This window comes from Vulpes lagopus, chromosome 2 (assembly GCF_018345385.1).
Source record: "Vulpes lagopus strain Blue_001 chromosome 2, ASM1834538v1, whole genome shotgun sequence".
Lineage (NCBI taxonomy): Eukaryota > Metazoa > Chordata > Mammalia > Carnivora > Canidae > Vulpes > Vulpes lagopus.
Window position 1 is genome coordinate 164,389,146 of NC_054825.1, and position 18,369 is coordinate 164,407,514.

The window sequence follows — 18,369 nt, forward strand, 5'->3', positions numbered from 1 at the left end:
CAGTGGGCTCCGAGACCCCCACCTTTCAGGCTGGGTGAGATTTGGGGGACCAAATCCCTTCCGGCTCGCGGTGCCCCCAAAGCGAGGGGGCGCAGGACGCTGCTCCAGGCGGGGTCCGGCCAGGTCCTTTTTTTTCCTTCCCAACCCACGCGGGTCCTGTCCGTTGCGCGCGCCCCCTCGGGCCGTGGCCTGCGCTGACCGAGGGGGCGCGGGGGCCCCCGGGGCCGCGTCATACCTCGGACTCGAGGCTGGAGAAGTGCGCCGAGCCCCTGCGGGTACCCAGGTCCCCGCCCCGGTGTCTCCGGTGCGGCGCGGCGGGCAGCGGCGGCCCCCAGTGCGCGGCGTGCGGGCACCGGCGCGCGTGGCGGGAGGGCCCGGTGAGCCTGCGCGCGGGGGCGGCGCGGGGGCACGAGCTGAGGTCCTCGAGCGAGCGCGAGGTGGGCGCCGGCGGCGGGAGGTCCCAGCCCCCCGCGGCGCGCCGGTGCCGGTGGTGGTGCGGGGCGGCGGCGGGCGCGCGGTGCGAGGCCCGCGGGCGGTGGGGGTGCGGCCGCGGACAGCCGCAGCGGGCGCGGCGCCGGGGCGGGGGCCCGGCGGCCCAGGGCGGGGGCGGGGGCGCCCACCAGCCGCCGTCCAGGCCGTCGTGCGAGCAGCTGAGGTGGCGCGGCGGCGGCAGCAGCTCCAGGCTGGCGCAGTGGCGGCAGTGCCAGGCGGCGGGGCCGCTGCGCGGGGGCAGGTAGTCCCAGCTGCCGGCGCGCCAGCCCCCAAGCTTGTCGACCGACCAGTAGCGGCCGGGCGGCGGCCCGAGGCGCTCGGCGTACGGGTAGGGGAAGTCGGCGAACCACCAGGGCTCCAGGCCGCCCAGCGACGCGCCGCCCAGGCTCTCCGAGTCCTCCGAGTCCGACGGCGACGGCTCGAGGTCCAGGTAGGGGCAGGGGGGCGGCGCGGCGCGGCACGGGGGCGGCGCAGCCGGGGCCCCTCCGCCCGCGCCCCCCGCGGCCCCCGCGCCCCCCGCGCCGGGCCCCAGCAGGGGCTGGCTCTCGGGGTCTGAGCGCGGCCACCGCGCGGGCGCCGGCGGGCTCTCGTCCTCGAAGGCCAGGCGGCAGAGCGGCGGCCCGACGGCGGAGGCCGCGGCGGCGGGGGGCGCGGGCGGCGACGGGAAGCCGGGGAAGGCGCCCGAGGGGGGCTCGGCCGGCTCCTTGTCGCGCACGATGGCGAAGTAGGAGGGCGGCGGCTTCTGCGGGGGCTGCGCGGCCGGCGGGGACAGCGGGCGCCCGGCCGCGCCCCGGGGCGCCGCGCGCGCCTCGCCCACGCCCACGCCCACGCCCACGCCCAGGCCCTGCGGCTCGATGGGGCCGTAGTAGCGGTGGAAGCCGTCCGCCAGGCCCGCGCCCCCCGGCGGCCCTGCACCTTTGGCGCGGCGCCACCGGTCCACCGCGGCGCGCTCGCGGGGCACGAAAGGCGCCGGGCCGGGCGCGGGCCGTGCCGCGGGGTACGCGGGGCTGGGCAGCGGCTGCGGCGGCGGCGGGGGCTTGGCCGGCGGCGGGGCGGCCTCCGCGCTGCAGCAGCTGTACATGCCCTGCGGGGGCGGCGAGAGAAGTGGGGTCAGCGCGGCCTGCGGGACCGCCTGCCTTACCCTCGCCGCCCCTCCTGCCTCTCCCGCACCTCGGCCCGGGTCTCTTCCACTTCCAGGCATCCCTGCCTGCCTCCCCCCAGCTCTGCCCTTCCGCCTCCCTCTCTCCCCCCTACCCTGGAGAAGGCCAGCAGGAAGTCCATGCGGTGGGTGGGCCCCAGGCAGTGCCGCAGGCGCCAGTACACCAGGTGCTCCCAGGCGAAGACCAGCAGGGAGAGGCCCATGGCCACCAGGAGCATGTAGAAGACACCTGCCATGTTGTCGATGTCCAGCTTACTGCTCATCACCTCGATTTTGTCATTGTGGCAGATCCCGGAGAGCCACAGCCGCTCCAGCATCTCGATCTCATCTGGAGAAAGGCGGAGTGGGGAGGCTCAGTGTCATAGGTCACCTTCCACAGGCACCATCTAAGGATCCTCTTCTCTGATATAGAAATCTAGGCACCCAGCCCCCTCTTCCCTTGACCCTGGTGTCCTGATCCTCCCTTCCTCTGCCCAGGACCCAGGGCTCTGGTCCCCCACACCCCACTCCCGAGGCATCCCTGTGTACAGCGCACCATCCCCCAGGAACTGCAGCAGCGCCAGGTCGATGGGCCGCTTCCAGCGGGAGCCCTTGTGCAGAGCGATGCCGTAGCCCGTGGTGGCAAAGACCTTGCCTGAGCCGATGGTGACCAGCTTGCATCCCTCATCCTTGCGGGCCATGTAGTTGAGCACAGCCGCGTCATAGATGAAGGCGTCCAGCTTCCTGGGGGCAGGGGGCATGAAAGGCAGGGTCAGTCCCACTCAGATGCCCTCATGGCCCAGCCCGGAACCCCTGTCACCCCTAACCTCCAAGTGCTCCAAATCCTGACTAGTGGTGAACTCTTGAGCAAGTCACTGTACCGCTTCTTGGTGTCTCAGTCTCCATCTATAAAATGGGGATCACAGCAGTACCTCCCTTCCCAGGTCATTGTAAAGGTAAGATGGCACTTGGTGCAAAGAAAGTGCTGAAAACGTGGTAGCTATGACTGATCCGTTCAGTCTTCAGGGAAGCCCTCCCCAGAAGGTTCTGCAAACTCCTCCATGTTACAGGGGACAATTGAGGCTCAGAAAGGGAATGGGTACACATAGTAATAACGCTAACGATCACTTCTATTGTGAGATGCTGTTCCATCTACCGTAATAACTCATTCATCCTCTCCACATTCCTGCGAGCTGGAAACTGTTATCTCCATCATTCAGATGGGAAATGCAGGCCCAGACACGCATCTCACTTTGCTTTGGTTCTCCCACTAGGCCCTAATTTCTGAACTTTGATGGGAAGACAAGCAGGGAGATTGAATTAGTGCTCGCAGATGAATACATTGTGGCACACGCCACGTGTCACTTCCTTCACAACTGCTGCCACTGTACAGGTAGTTCTGTGATTATTTGATTAATCTCAGCCTCTCCAATTAGACTGCGAGCACCACTCAAGCAGGATCCAGCTAGGACACAGCACAATTCCTAGCACAAAGAAGGTGGTGGTAAATATTTGGGGAATAAGTGAACAAGTGAATAAATAAATTCACGGTGGGGAACACTGTGTAACTCTTCTATGAAACAAGAAAAATGCCTATGATCTGGCATGAAGATGTCCAGGGTATAACCATGGGAGGGAAAAAAAAAAAAGAGTCCTGGAATCCCATACAGAGCATAACTCTAATTTTTTTTTTTAATGATGTGTTTTGTGGGGTGCAATTTTGGTCATCTCTACTGCAGACACCAGACTAGGTCTTAGAGGGAGGTACCTGTCTTGTCCAGCATTATCCAAAAGAACATTCTGCAATGATGAGCATGTTCTCTCTGCACTATCCAATGTGGCAGCCACCAGCCACTTGTGGCTTTTGAGCACACAAAACGTGACCAGTTGAACCCAAGGGACGGAACTTTACATTTTATTTAATTTTAATTAATTGAGGGGTACCTGGGTGGTTCAATGGTTGAGCGGCTGCCTTTGGCTCAGGTTGTGATCCCGGGGTCCTGGGATGGAGTCCCACATTGGGCTCCCCACAGGGAGCCTGCTTCTCCCTCTGCCTGTGTCTCTGCCCCTCTCTGTCTCTCATGAATAAATAAATAAATTCTTAATTTTTTTTAATCAATTGAAATTTAAATAGTATTGGACAGTGCAGATCCGGGAAAACAAGAGAGATGAAGGCACGTGACTGGACACTGGAACGTGGAGAAGGCAAAGGTTTTGGAGCGGTTTGCCTACCTGTGGATGTAAATGCGTCCGTGACCCCAAATTTTCAATAAAGCCCTGTCTACACTCTCACACATGAGCACCTAAATGCCTTGTGTACATGACTGGTTGCAAGAGAAATGAAGGAAAAGGCTAGAAGTAGTCCACGGACCCCACATGGGGAGACAGACAGCAGATTCCACGCTTGGAAAGGATTCTAGCTGAAGCAAAAACTTGGGGGTGAGACAAAGACTCTGAAGCTCCTCCAGGAGCACAAAATTGTGGGGGGGGGGGCAGTCACCATCCCACGGCTGCAGAATGGGGTATGAATTAATTTCATATGGATCCTAACAGGCAGGGAGATCCCAGCTGCTATCTGGAAACATATATATATATATATATGAGAAAAATATCACAACTGCCTACTGCCTGCGGGCACCGTTGCCTTGTAGGCAAACTGTAATTCCTCTCTAGGTTTCTTTGTTTAGGAAGATGCCCTTGGGAGAGAAAGGTGAATTGCTTCCCTGGTTTAAGTGGAAGGAGCTGAGGGTTTCTGGAGTCAGGTTGAAGAGGAGGGATGGAGGGGCTGAGGACTAGGATGAGACAGAAGAAGGGTATCCAGGAGTCCTCAAGGGGTGCAAGGGAGAGGTGTGTGGGGAGACCCCCCCAGGTCTCTCCATTGCAGACAGAGCCAAAAATCAAGGCTTCTATTGGCAGAGAGATTTGAGGGGGCTTACAGGAAGAGGGGATCCAAAGAGCCTTCACTTGTAACCTTTTGCTCAGTCCTTAGGCAATATGACGCCGACCTTCCTTCCCTGCCCCCTACTCCTGATCCCCTCCCATTGTCACTAAACCTCTACTGACACTCAGCCCCATTTTACGGCCTTTGATAAGGCTTAGGTTTGGAAAAAATTAAAAATCCCCGCATCTGTCTTTCCTTTCCTGTTTATTCCTGCCCTGTCGCCACAGGGATCTTAACATTTGAGTCAGCATCCGGTCCTTCCTCAGCTCACTACCCTCCCCTGGCTTCCCACTTAACTCAGTAAATGGAGTTACCTCACATTACAAGGCCGTAAGGCACCAGACACCCCTGGATCCCTCCTACCCCTCTGCCCTCATCTCCCACCCATGCTTCCCTCACTCACCCTGCCCCAGCCCCACTGGCCTTGACACGCAGTTCCTGGATGGCTCCAGCACCCTCCTGCCTCAGGGCCTTTGCACTGGCTGTTCCCTAGGCTGGAACATTTTTCTTCCAGATAGCCACCTGGCTCTGTCCCTCACTTCCTGCAAGTGTTTGCCCAAAAGACACTTTCCTGAGCACATATGTAATACTGCGACCTGTAGCTTCCCCAAGCCTCCGAGACTTGGGTGAGTGACCCAACTGTATTTTCATCCATGGCACATACCCCTTGTAACTATGACATATTCTTGATTATTAATTTTATCGTCCATCTCCTCCTGCTGGAGTTTAAATTCCATGAAGGGGGGGTGGCTCTGGTTGAGCGTCTGCCTTCAGCTCAGTTCATGATCCTAGGGTCCTGGGATCAAGTCCCGTATCGGGCCCCCTGCAGGGAGCTATCTCTGCTTATGTCTCTGCCTCTGTGTCTCTCATGAATAAAATAAATAAAATCTTTTAAAAAAATTCCATGAGGGAACAGATCTTGTCTGTCTGGTTCACTGCTGTATCCACATGGTCTAGAACAGCACCTGGCATACAACAGGTGCTTCATAAAGGGTAGATGAACAAATGAATTCAGGCTGGGTCGAGGTGGAAGTTCTGTGGGGCCAGGCATGAAGCTAAGAGGTAAGATTTCATTCATATGGAAGAGATGCCAAGAGGTGCCTCTCCATGGAAAAAGCAAGATGAGAACAGTGTATGCTTTCAGTAAGGAATATATAAAGATGTGTGTATGCACACACAGTTTAATTGATCAGAGAGGTAAAAAAATAATTCTTATTTTGTGGAAAGGGGATGTGAGGTTTCTTTTTTTGCCCTTCCTGTGTGAGTGAAAAATTGAATATCTCTCACCAAATGGGCTTCCAGAACTGGCTGGGAGAAGCTGTGTTTCTGCATTTCTTTCTAAGAGATGTATTTTGTTTCTCTTCTTGTGAGCTTGTCTGCCCTCGGTGGTAGGGCAGGACCATATTTGGTATGTGAGCCAGCCAGAACCACATGAGGTTGCCAATTCCCTCAAACGCCTCTGTAAGGATGGGGTTTCCTGGCGCTGTCCATGGTAGTAACTACAAGCTATATATGGCTCTTTGAGTTTAAATTTTAATAAAAATTTAAAAATTCAAAAAGATTGTTAAGATTTTATTTATTTATTCATGAGAGACACACGCAGAGAGAGGCAGAGACATAGGCAGAGGGAGAAGCAGACTCCCTGCAGGGAGCCCGATGTGAGATTCAATCCCAGGACCCTGCGATCATGACCTGAGCCAAAGGCAGATGCTCAACCACTCAGCCACCCAGGTGTCCCAAGGACTTGGATTTGTTCACTGCTATACCCTTTCAGCACCTAGCCCAGTGCTTGATGCAAGAAGATCTTAATAAATACTATTGGATGAATGTCTTTTTTGTTTAAGGATGTTTGTTTGTTTGTTTGTTTATTTATGTAATCTCCACACCCAACATGGGACTCGAACTCATGACCCTGAAATCAAGAGTTACATGGTCTCCAACTGAGCTAGCTAGGCATCCCTGAATGAATATCTTTTAAAAAGCATTTATTTGACAGAGACAGAGCACAAGCAGAGGGAGCGGCAAGCAGAGGGAGAGAGAGAAAGCAGGCTACCCGCTGATCAAGGAGCTTGATGCGGGGCTCAACTGAGCCATGTAGGTGCCCTTGTAATGTTTTTAATATGGAAAACAAATACTGAATAAAGGAATACTTTAACAAGGAAAACAAATACTGAATCATGATCTCCTTGACAAAATAAACCTTAATGATATGAAAGTTAAAAGACATTCATTCAGGCTCCCTGCTCAGCGGGAAGCCTGCTTCTCCCTCTCCTCCCTGTTATGCTCTCTCGCTCTCTGTCTCTCTCAAAATAAGTAAAATCTTTAATAAAATAAATAAAACATTACATTTATAATATGTATATGATACATGTGCACACGCATACATATATATGACTGAGATACAAGACAAAAAAATATCAACATTGAATTCCCCAACAAAAATGGTCCAGACAGATCACCTACTGTGAAGTTCAGTCAACAACCCCACTAATGTAATCACAGGCCCACCAATTCCAGAGTTTTGGACTTCTATTCCCAAGTATAAACAGACTACCAAGGATTACTAAACATCGATAAAGTCTCAATAAGATAGAAGCAAAACCAACACATGAGAAGGGAGGAAACAGATTATGCAGAGAGGAAAAAAATGCAAAAAACCCAACAACAACCAATATCATCAGAGAAACAAGATACTCAACTTTGAACTCTGAATAGCATATCATAAAATGTAGGCTACTGTCAAGTAATACTATAATATTTACAAAATATTATAAAATTTAGAGATCAGAAAATAAATTCTTAATAGGGTGCCTGGCTAGCTCAGTTGGAAGAACATGTAACTCTTGATTTGGAGGTTGTGAGTTCGAGTCCTATATTGGGTGTAAAGATTAATAAAAATAAATAAACTTAAAAAAAGAGTCCTTAGAAATTGAAAATATAATACCAGAAATGAAAAGCTTAATAAAAGGGTGGAAGATAAGGACAAGAAAAGCTCTCAGTAAGTAGTGCAGAAAGTTAAAGAGATGGAAAAATAAGAGAGGATAAAGAGTCAGTTCAGGAAGCCCAATATCAAATTAATAAGAGTTCCAGGAAGAAAGGATAAGAGATCTAGAGAGAAATGGAGGGAAGGCGGAAATTGTAATGGAAAGAAATCAAGGAAGTTTCCCAGAATGAATGCCATGAGGATATAATGGAAAGATTCAATAATGAAAATAAATGAAGACATGTTGCTGAGAAATGTCAGCATACTGAGAATAGGGAAAGAAAAACAGGTGACACACAGCCTTATGCATCAGAATGACTTTAGATTTTAACAGTAATACTGGAAAATAGAAGACAAAGGAATGATGCCTTCAAAATTCTAGAAGAAAATGATCTCTAACCCAGAATTTTATACCCAGTCAGAAGGCCTATCTAGACTACAGATGTTTTCAGATACACAGTGTCTCTAAAGTTTTACCTGCCCCACCACCACCCTGTGCCTTTTGTCAGAAGAAGAGGAGAGAAAAACTCAGGAAGAATGAGAATTAGTATATGACAGGAACCAAACCAGGGGGCAGGTGAAGGCATCAAAATGGCAGCTATGCAGCAGACTGGAGCAGGCCAGGGGCCACAAGAGAAACTTCTTTGATATGATGAAATTAATGGAGTACCTGATGCGAACAAGTATGTGGAGAAGAGATTCACATAGTTAACAGAGAATTTTGAATTAACAAAGAAAACTCAGCCGCTAAGCAACTGGAAAAAAAAAAAGACAATTATTAACTCCAGGAAAAACAAAGAATTGTGTAGGAGAGGAAAGTAATCATGGTTTACTACTTCTGGCAGCTGTGGGAGCATTTATACAGTCATAACATGTAAACACTGCATATTCATCTAGCCAGAATCACAGTGTGGGAGGCTGGAGTAATTTAAATAAGAGTATGAGTATGTGTCTTCCATAGTAAGCAGTGAATGGAAAATACCTAAAATTGAAAAATCAAGAGGTAGCCATACAAACATGGTATTTAGAGACCGGGACACAAACAACAAGATGATACAATAAATAAGGTAAAAGATTCCCTTGAGGTGGGAGAAATGGAGGGGTAGGCAGATGGGAGACTGTTGGTTTTCATTTAAAAAAAAAAAATCTTGTATTTGACTCTCCAAACTATGTGGATGTTTAACTCTGATAAAAATAGAACTAAAAGTTAGGGGGGGGGGGCGGAATGTAAAAAGGAATACCGGGGGAAAAAGAATTCAGCTGAAGCAGGAAATCAGAGCAAGAGGTGACAGTGAGAAATACACAGTATCCTTTGTGAATCCAAGAGGCTGCTGGTGAGGGGCACAAAGAGGGTAATTCTGGGATTTTCACTGCCCACCTGAGGCAATGTAGTGTAGTGGTTGAGGGGCTGAGCTCAGAATCCAACAGCCAGGATTCAAATTCCAGCTCTGCCACTCAGTAGCTATGGGTTGTGGCTGTGCCTCAATTTCCTCATCTATAAAATGGGAATGATAATATTCACCCCTAAAGTATTATGGGTTGAACTGTCTCTCCTAACAGTTGTATATGGAGGTCCTACTTTAGTTGGAGATAGGGTCTTTACAGAGGTAGTCAAGTTAAAATAAAGTAATTAGGGTGAGACCTAGTCCATTAAGACAGGTGTCCTGGGGCACCTGGGTGGCTCAGTGGTTGAGTATCTGCCTTGGCTCAGGTCATGATCCCAGAGTCCTGGGATCGAGTTCTGCATCAGGCTCCCTGCAGGGAGCCTGCTTCTCCCTCTGCCTGTGTCTCTGCCTCTCTCTCTCTCTCTGTGTGTCTCTCATGAATAAATAAACAAAATCCTAAGAAAAGAAAAGGTGTCTACAAAAAGCGGGAATTTGGACACAGAGACACATAAATGGAAGACGATGGGGAAGATGCCCATCCACAAGCCAAGGAGAGTTCCCTCCCTTGCCCTGAGAAGGAGCCCAGAGGACTTCTAGCCTCCAGAACAGTGAGGCAACAAATTTACAATAGCCCCAGAAAACTAATAATAAACTAATTAAATGAGGGGATCCCTGGGTGGCGCAGCGGTTTAGCGCCTGCCTTTGGCCCAGGGCGTGATCCTGGAGACCCGGGATCGAATCCCACGTCAGGCTCCCGGTGCATGGAGCCTGCTTCTCCCTCTGCCTGTGTCTCTGCCTCTCTCTTTCTCTCTCTCTCTCTGTGTGACTATCATAAATAAATAAAAAAATTTTAAAAAAAGAAAACTTAAAAAAAAACTAATTAAATGAGAGCAGAACTTGATATATAATAAACACTCTAGTAAATTTAAAAAGATATGGGAACGGTCCAAGCCTTGGCAAGGATATGGGACAAGTAGAACTTTGCACTGCTGGTGTGTAAGTTGGCATTTACCACTTTGGAAGATGTCTGGCAGTATCTTTTGAAGCTAAGCCTACATCTCCCTGTGATCCTGCAGTTCCGCCCCTGGGGATTTACCCAAGAAAAATGAATGTGTACGTCCCCCAAAGACTTGTACAAGAATGTTCATAGTAGAGCGTTCATAATGGCCAAACACTGGAAACAATCCAAATGTTCACCAACAGTAGAATGGACGAATTCTGGTATATTCATAAAGTAGTATGCTCAATGGGATACAGCAACGAGCTAACCTGCTAGAGCGTGGGGCAAAACAAGCCAGACGCAAAAGCTACTATGTACACTGATTCTGTTCATGTGATAGTCAAAACCAGGCAACCCTAGTTTATTGTGATAACCTGCGGTGACTGGAGGGGAACTGGAAATTGTCCATACCCTAATCTGGCCATGTGAACATATCTGCATGTTATACAGACAAACCATGAGCTTCACACTTAAGATCTGCATAGTCTATCTCAACAAGACACAAATGAAGCCTCAAGCAACTTTTTACTTAAGGGTGGGGGGTTGTGGCTGACATTTGGGTGAAAAAAAAAATACAGGTATTCATCATTCTCTGAAGTCAGGGGCGGGAGAGATTCGGATTCATTGTTTTGAGATGGGGCTGCTCTCCAAAACTCGGGAACCAAATGGATTTAGGACATGGGGTCCCCCTGAGTGTCTGAATTTTTGCTCTTTGACGGTGAGGAAATAGACCGAGAATGTGACGCATACCTGGAGAAGTACAAGAGGTAGACATTCCCCCTGCGTCCCAAGGAAGAGCCCGTCCTGCTCCCGTAGAAGGGGTGGGTGGGCAGAGCCTGGGGAAGCTGCCCTGCTTTCAGAACAGAGGGACAGGATCTGGAATTCCCAGGGGTCTTCCTGGAGGGGCTGAGGACGAACCGGAAGCGGGGAGGGGGGTAGATGAGTCAGTTGGCTGGCTGGGGAGGATCCTTTAGGGGTGAGTAAGGAAGCGGGAGTCTCGGGGGGCTGGGGGTGGAGGCCAGGGCTGTTCCTAAGGTTCACTAGGAAAATTTGCATTTACATGACGTAGTTTGGGCTGCCCAATAGGGTAGCTGCACGCCAAGTGGCTATTCCCAGCACTTGAATGCTGAGCGTCTGAATTGAGATGTGCTGAGTGTAAACTGCACGCCCGACTTCGTGCGGGGGGGGGGGGGGGGGGGGGGGTGTGGCGCGCGCAGGGGGTGGGGGTGGGGGATTACGTAAAAGGTCTCAACCATTTTTATACTGATTACGTGTTGCAATAATATTTCGGATAGACTGTGTTCAATAAAATGCATTGTTAAAATTAATTTCACCCGTTTCTTTTTACGTCTTTTAATGTGGCTACTAAAAAACTTTAGAATTGCGCTGCAGCGTGCGCTGCATTCTGGGGGACAGCTGCTTTCCCAGGCTCACCCCCAATCCCAGCACTGGACACCCAGGTCTGAGGCCAGTGGAGGCTTTTATGCGGATTTAAGGGGTGGGCTCCGATTTTGGTTAATGGCTGTGGGGTTGGGAAGACACACTCGGGCCAGTGGGATGCTCCAGAAAGCGAAATTAGATCCAGCAAAGAGGAGCTTGAAACCAGAGTGAGCCTAAGAAGCACACGAATTTGCAGACTTCTTTGGAGGGTTGTTTCGAGCCAATGTTATCGTGATCCTCAGGGGAAGGGAGACCCTCTATGACATCTGCGGGTGAGGCAAGCAGAGAAGACGACCAGGAAGGGGAAGAACTACAAATAAGAGAAGAGGAGGAGGACACGAAGGAGGATGAAGTAGGGAAAAGAAGAAAGGGAAGAAAAAGGAACCACAAGAGATAAAAGAGATGCCTGGCTGGCTTAGTCCGGAGAGCCCATGACTCTTTATCTCAGGGTTGTGAGTTTGAGCCCCACCCTGGATGCAGAGATTACAAATAAATAAACTTAAGGGAAAAAAGGTAAAAAGACAAAGTTCTGGATTGACACTGTCCTCAGGGGCAGCTGCTAGTCAGATGTGACTCTTGAACACTTGAAATGTGGCCAGTCCAAACAGATGTGCTGAGTATAACACACTTCCAAAAAGACCCAAACCAAAAACTCGTTAGTTTTTATATTACATATTGAAATCATGTATTGGAGATTTGGGGGTAAAAACAATATATCAATAAAATTAATAGAAAAATTTAAATTACTATATATGGTTCCCCAGCTGTGCTCTACAAAAAAAAAAAAAAAAAAAAAAAGGCTAGAAAAAACTCCTAGAATCATGAACAGTACATAAGGAGGGAAGAGGGAGCTATCTTCTCTTTTTACCTTATTATTGTTATTAATTTTTAATATTTTATTTATTTATTTGAGAGACAGAGAGAGAGAGAGAGAGAGAGAGAGAGAAAATGAGCAGAGAGAGGGAGAAGCAGACTTCCCGCTGGGCAGGGAGCCTGACACAGGGCTCAGTCCCAGGACCAAAATCATGACCCAAGCAGAAGGCAGACCATTAACTGACTGAGCCACCCAAGGGCCCCTTACCTTATTATTTTTTAACAAGGTGTTATGCAAGTAAAACAGCTAAAGAGAGGTTAAAAGACATTTGGGGGAAGGGAAACATTGTTCCAGAGCCTTGGGAATGTGAAGGCAAAGGGTGCCAGGCACAGAGAAAGAAGGTGTCCTCCAGATGGGGTAGCCCTAGGAAAGGGGTGAGGCGAAGGGGCCCACCAGCCTTCACAGCTGCAGAAAGTGCAGGAGGCCAGTGGAGGAAGGGTGTTCTGGAAGGGAGCACAAGACTTTGTTTGCCCACCAGTCCCCTGGCCCCCATTGCAACCCAGGACTATCTGGTTTTAAAATCAGTGTTGTTGAGGCACCTGGGTGGCTCAGTGATTGAGGTGTTGTTGAGGCACCTTTGGCTCAGGTGTTGTGATCCCTGGGGTCCTGGGATCCAGTCCCGCATCAGGCTCCCTCCAGGGAGCCTGCTTCTCCCTCTTCCCATGTCTCTGCCTCTATTTCTCTCATTAATAAATAAAATCTTAAAAAAAAAAATCAGTGCTGTTAAACACCCCCCAGGATACTACTAGGAACTCCCAGGCCATGGGGGACACCAGCACCCCCACATTATATGGGAAGATCTGGACAAGTGGTCTCTAGAGAAAAGAATGGATGCATGCATGCATGCAATGAGCAAGAAGGTTTATGCACAATTTAAAAAGCAGTTTTTCCTGTTCTGTTCTGTGTCCTAACACCTCTGCCCAGGATTCTCTGAACTCAATACCCATCTTTGACCTCTGGCAAGGGAGTGCATGCTCTTGAGGACTCCCCCCATTCCCAGAGGAGTCCCTGGGGCCAAGGAGTTGTGCCCATCCAGAACCCACACCTCCGTTGGAGATTATGCTCTGGGAACCTGGGGTAGGTAGGATAAAGCTTCCCCCAAAGATATCCACATCCTAATGCCTGGAACCTATAAATATGTTATCTTACACTAGAAAAGAGACTTTGCAGATGTGAATAAATAAAGGCTCTGGGGGTGGGGAGATCATCCTGGATTATACCAGTGGACCCAACGTAGTCACAAGGTCCTTTCAAGAGGAAGTTGGGAGGTGGGGAAGGTCAAGCAGAGAAGACGACGTGACAATGCAAGCAGAGTTCCAAGGATCCAGGGCCATGAGCCAAGGAATGCGGGCAGCCTTGAGAAGCTGCGAGAGGCAAGGAAAGAGATTTGGGTGGGAAGACAGGGAGTCAGGTGCTCTCGTGGAAGGCAGAATTCTGAACTTGAACTCGTTTACCCTTTCTGTTTGTGAAGGTCCATTTGTCAAGGCAGGAAGACCCAACATAGTGAATGGCCGGCTAGTGTGGTTGATCAAGTTTCAATAGTTAGAGTGCAGCCTCTGGACTCTTCTGCTAGCCCCGAAAATGTTCATGAGGCTGCTCAAAGTCTCAGGGTAAAAAAGAAAAGTCTGTTACCCCAAATGCCTTGATTTCCTGGTGCTTCAAGGGGGAGAGGGTGGAAGAGGAAGGGGCAATTCTTTGCAGGGGTGAAGTAGGGCAGAGAAAGAGAAAAGGTGGCTGATGAGAAGGGGCTGAGGCCCACCAAGTGGGAAATGAGAAGAAGCTTTCAGGGGAAGAAGGCCCAGAGAGGGCACAGGCAGAGATGGAGACAAGAGACCTTGTGACTCCCAGAAGTCGAGAGAGAGGAGGTAGGGCCCCAGAGAAGGAAAAGAGGCAAGGGAAATGCTGCTGGGTGACACAATACAAACTCCACAAGGGCAGGACTCGGGCTGATGGCTCGGCTGGCACCATCTCCATTTGCAACCTCTCCCTCTGTCATTGTGTATGACGGAGACTGGAAAGCTAACACAGTCGATTTCCCAACTTCCTTTGCCTCTGGGAATGATCATCTGACACAGGCTGTGAAATAGCCAGAAGGTCCTCCGAAAGGCATACTTTCCCCAATAAAAACGCAAGGCCTTGCCAGGAGAAGATCCTCCACTCTTTCACTCTTCCTCCTCCTTCTAGTCTGGAACCAAGATATGCTCCACAGCGGGGCAGCAGCCATCCTGTCACCATGAGGCAATCTCAATGAGCAAGAAGGTCTATGCACCAAGGTTGGTAGAACAGATATATGGAAAGAGTTTGGATCGTTGATGGTATCTCTGAGCTATCGTGCCAGCCTTGGACTTCTTACTGAGAGAGGAAAAAGAAGCCTCTGTCTGTTCAAGTACTCCTAGGGATCCAGGTGACTTACCTCTTTTGTCGACTATGGCTATCCAGTGCAGGAACTGCCTGGCACAGGGTTGGTGCTCTTTAAAACATTTTAAAATGAATGAATGACTTTCATGATCCCACAAAGCCTAGGTTTCTCTTCTGCAACTGGTTTTGAGAGCCTCCCCTGAGTCACGATGCTGACCCAACCATCTTCCTTATACCAGGTCGACTGGATTTCTTTCTTGCAGCTCAACAAATCCAGGCAAGCCAGAGGAGTAAAAAGGAGTGGCTACTTGAGGGGTGAGCAGAAGGTGGCCATAGGAAAAGGTGATCCAGAGGACACAATAGCCTCCACACCGATCCCAATGATGCCCATCCCTCCATTCTCCATTTGGCAGCCAGAGGGAGCATTTGGAAACAGAAATCAGATCACATCCCTCCCCTACTTGAATTCTCCCCTCCTTGTGGGTTCTCCCTGCCCTTTAAAGAAAACCCAGCCCTGACCTCGGCCTCAGAGCTCACACCCATGGCCTATGTTCATCTCCCCCTAAAGTCAGCTCTCTGCCCTTCCGCCACATTGGCCTTCTTGCTTGTCCTCCAATAATCCAAGACCACTCCCACCTCAGGCCCTTTGCACACCGTTTCCTCTGCCTGCAAGCCTCTGCCTCCACAAATCCACCTGGCTTGCCCTCACCTTCCTCAGGGCCCTGCTCCAGTCACCTCCTACAAGAGACCCGTCCTGAACACCCTGGTGAATATATCCCGGTTCGGTCATGCCCTGGCTCACCATCCCTTTGTGGATCATGCTGATTTTTCCACTTGTACGTTTCTTGTTCATTTCCCACCTCTGGACCCTAAGCTCCCTTAAAAGCAGGGATTGTGGTCTGTTTGTTCACTGCCTGGCATAGACTAGGGACCAAGAAAACAAATGCATACTGAATGATGAAATCCGGGAGGGCCAAGGAGAGAGTTACTGTGCTCAGCTTTGTGGTAACCTTGGTCTGTACTTCGGAGCCTGAACTTAACTCTACCTCCTTGATTCGAGAAACTGACATTAAAAATACACACACACACACAAAAAATAAAAAATAAAAAAAAAAAAATAAAAAAAAAATAAAAATACACACAAAAAACCCCACAACCTAATCCAAGTGTCGATTCCAGTGAGTTCAGATCTAGTGATCATCTATGAAAATAATAATATAGCAGCAAACACCCACAGCGTGCCGGTACTACTGCCAGCAAATAATATATTCTACGAACCAGTAATAATAGCTATAATGATTCTCATAGCAGCCTTGTAAGGTGGGTCCTTTTGTTATCCCCATTTTACGGAGGAGGAAGCCAAGGCTCAGAGTGGTTCAGTAACTTGCCCCAGGTCACACACAAGAAGAGACAGAGTCAGGATCTGAACCTGGCAGTCTGGTTCCAGAATCTCTAAGTACTATATCTCTGAAAACATCATGAGGACTCTGGTTCTCCCTCAATGACCTATGCCCTCCAAGCTGACCCCCACCACAGCTGACCTCTGAAGCTGATGAGTGACCCCCAGTCCCTCACAATCTCAAGCATCCTCAAGGTCCCCAGTGGCCCCCCACCCCCCAGCCCGAGTCTGCGCTGACCCTGCCTTGAGCTGAGTGAGCGCTTCCTCTACGCGGGGCTGGTTGTAGCGCACCATGTAGCTGTGCATGTCGGGGTAGTTGCTTCGGATGTTCTTTTCCGTGGACCCGTTGGGCACCGTCCCAAACTTCAGGGGTGGGTACTGCTCCTGGGGCCGCTGGAACTGGGGCAGGATGGGAAGTTATTAGGGCGCCCCCCTGGGACCATCTGGGTCAAGGATATCCTTGACCCAGATGCTCTATTCTGGGGGACACCTGTCAACTGGCAGGCACCCTGGTCCAGAAGTGTTTCTCACATTTGCTCACCATGACCCTTTCCTACTCCCACCCAGCAGATATCTCTGCAGATATTCCCATATATGCATTCAGACACGCACACACGCACACTCACGTATATATACATAGTCAGGAGTAACACTGAAATATTTAACACCCACCATGGCCTGATCATGATCCAATCAGAAAAGACACTGGCTACAGAGTTTAAGAAGGGTCTCAGAGGCCTCTGATGGCCAGGCATTAACCCTTCACTTGGTGGATCATGGGAAGTCCCAGAGGCAGAGGCAATTGCTATTTACCAATCCATTCAGAAATAGTTCACCCTTTTCTTTACAGAGAGAGAAAACTCCTGCATGTGTGAGCTGCAAGGTGGGCTGGGTAGGGGCAGAGGGAGAGCAAGAATCTTAAACAGATTCCATTCTCAGCCTGAGCCCAACTTGGGGCTCTCTCACAACCCTGAGATCATGACCTGAGCTGAAATCAAGAGTTGGATGCCTAACTCAGCCACCCAGGCGCCCCGATAGTTTACTCTTTTAACAAGAGACATAGCCATACAAGTGTGTGCTGGCTCAATGTCAAGCATTGTCAAGCATCTCAATGCATATATGATTAAAACAAGGATGCAAACATATTTTCTATTCTATTCAATTGGGGGAAAAAATGCTTGTTGCAATCCACTGAACTGGTTTTTCAGCCTTTTAATAGGTCATGATGATACCCAGTTAACCGCTTTAGTCTCAAAGTGTGCTCTGCAAACCACCAGTCCCCGAATAAACTGTGATCTGTGATGAGGTAAGTATGGAAATTGAGAGAGTGAGCACTTAGAGCAATTAAAAAAAAAAAGATTTTTAAAATTTATTTATTTTTAAAGTAAACTCTACACCCAACAAGAGACTCGAACTTATGACCCCGAGATTAAGAGTTGTATGTTCTACCAATGGAGCTAGCTGGGCACCACACAGGTGAGAGCAATTTGACAGAATAATTTTATGTCTGTTGAAACTACATAAAAATTTGGGTTTGAATTGTGCATGTGTTGGTTTCCAATTTTATGTTTATTTTCTCACAATTTGTTTCTATTGTACTTTACAAAAGCATTGATCTCCACTGGAGAAAGTTCACAGTTTAGTCGTTTTTCACAGTTTGAGAGAAATACTGGTCTAGAATATCCCATTTGACACAACTGCCCCCCAGAACATTTGGGGTCACTCTTCTCCTGGGAATATTTAAACAGTTTGTCGTGGGGGCACCTGGGTAGCTCAGTGGTTGAGCATCTGCCTTTGGCTCAGGTCGTGATCCTGGGGTCCTGGGATTGAGTCCTGCATCAGGCTCCCCACAGGGAGCCTGCTTCTCCCTCTGCCTATGTCTCTGCTTCTCTCTCTCTGTGTCTCTCGTGAATAAATAAATAAAATCTTAAAAAAAAAAAAAAGTTCATGAAAGATGAAACATCATCTTTCTCTTCCAGAACATTCTATTCTACCATTTTGGAACTCTTTCTGGGGAAATACCCCCAGGAATCCTTTTCTGACGTCCTTGGTGCAAACTCTGACCTGACCTTCAACCATAGCCAACTTCCCCTCTCCCCGGACACACACACCTTTCGGTCACTGAGCCCGGACACCGTGTCCACATACTCCTCCTGGATCATGAAGGCGGCCAGGTTGGCTGTGTAGCTGGCGAGGAAGATGACAGCGAAGAAGGCCCACACCAGCACCATGATTTTGCTGGTGGTCCCCCGGGGGTTCTCCACGGGCACGGAGTTATTGAACACCAGGGCCCAGAGCAGCCAGATGGATTTCCCAATGGTGAAGGTTGAGCCGCCAGGCCCTGCAGGGGGCCATGAGG

At 49.8% G+C, this 18,369-nt stretch overlaps 1 protein-coding gene across 1 annotated transcript in view; it reads right to left on the reverse strand.

Moving 5' to 3' along the window:
* Window positions 1-103: 103 nt before the first annotated feature.
* Window positions 104-18,369, reverse strand: part of GRIN2D (glutamate ionotropic receptor NMDA type subunit 2D) — a 31,701-nt gene continuing 13,435 nt past the window's right edge. The window contains exons 8-12 of the mRNA XM_041738556.1: window positions 18,122-18,351; window positions 16,249-16,409; window positions 2,187-2,374; window positions 1,747-1,979; window positions 104-1,576 (exon numbers count right to left, since the gene is read on the reverse strand). Of these exons, the coding sequence (XP_041594490.1) occupies window positions 230-1,576; window positions 1,747-1,979; window positions 2,187-2,374; window positions 16,249-16,409; window positions 18,122-18,351 (2,159 nt within the window). The 3' untranslated portion in view covers window positions 104-229. The remainder of the gene's footprint in view (window positions 1,577-1,746; window positions 1,980-2,186; window positions 2,375-16,248; window positions 16,410-18,121; window positions 18,352-18,369) is intronic.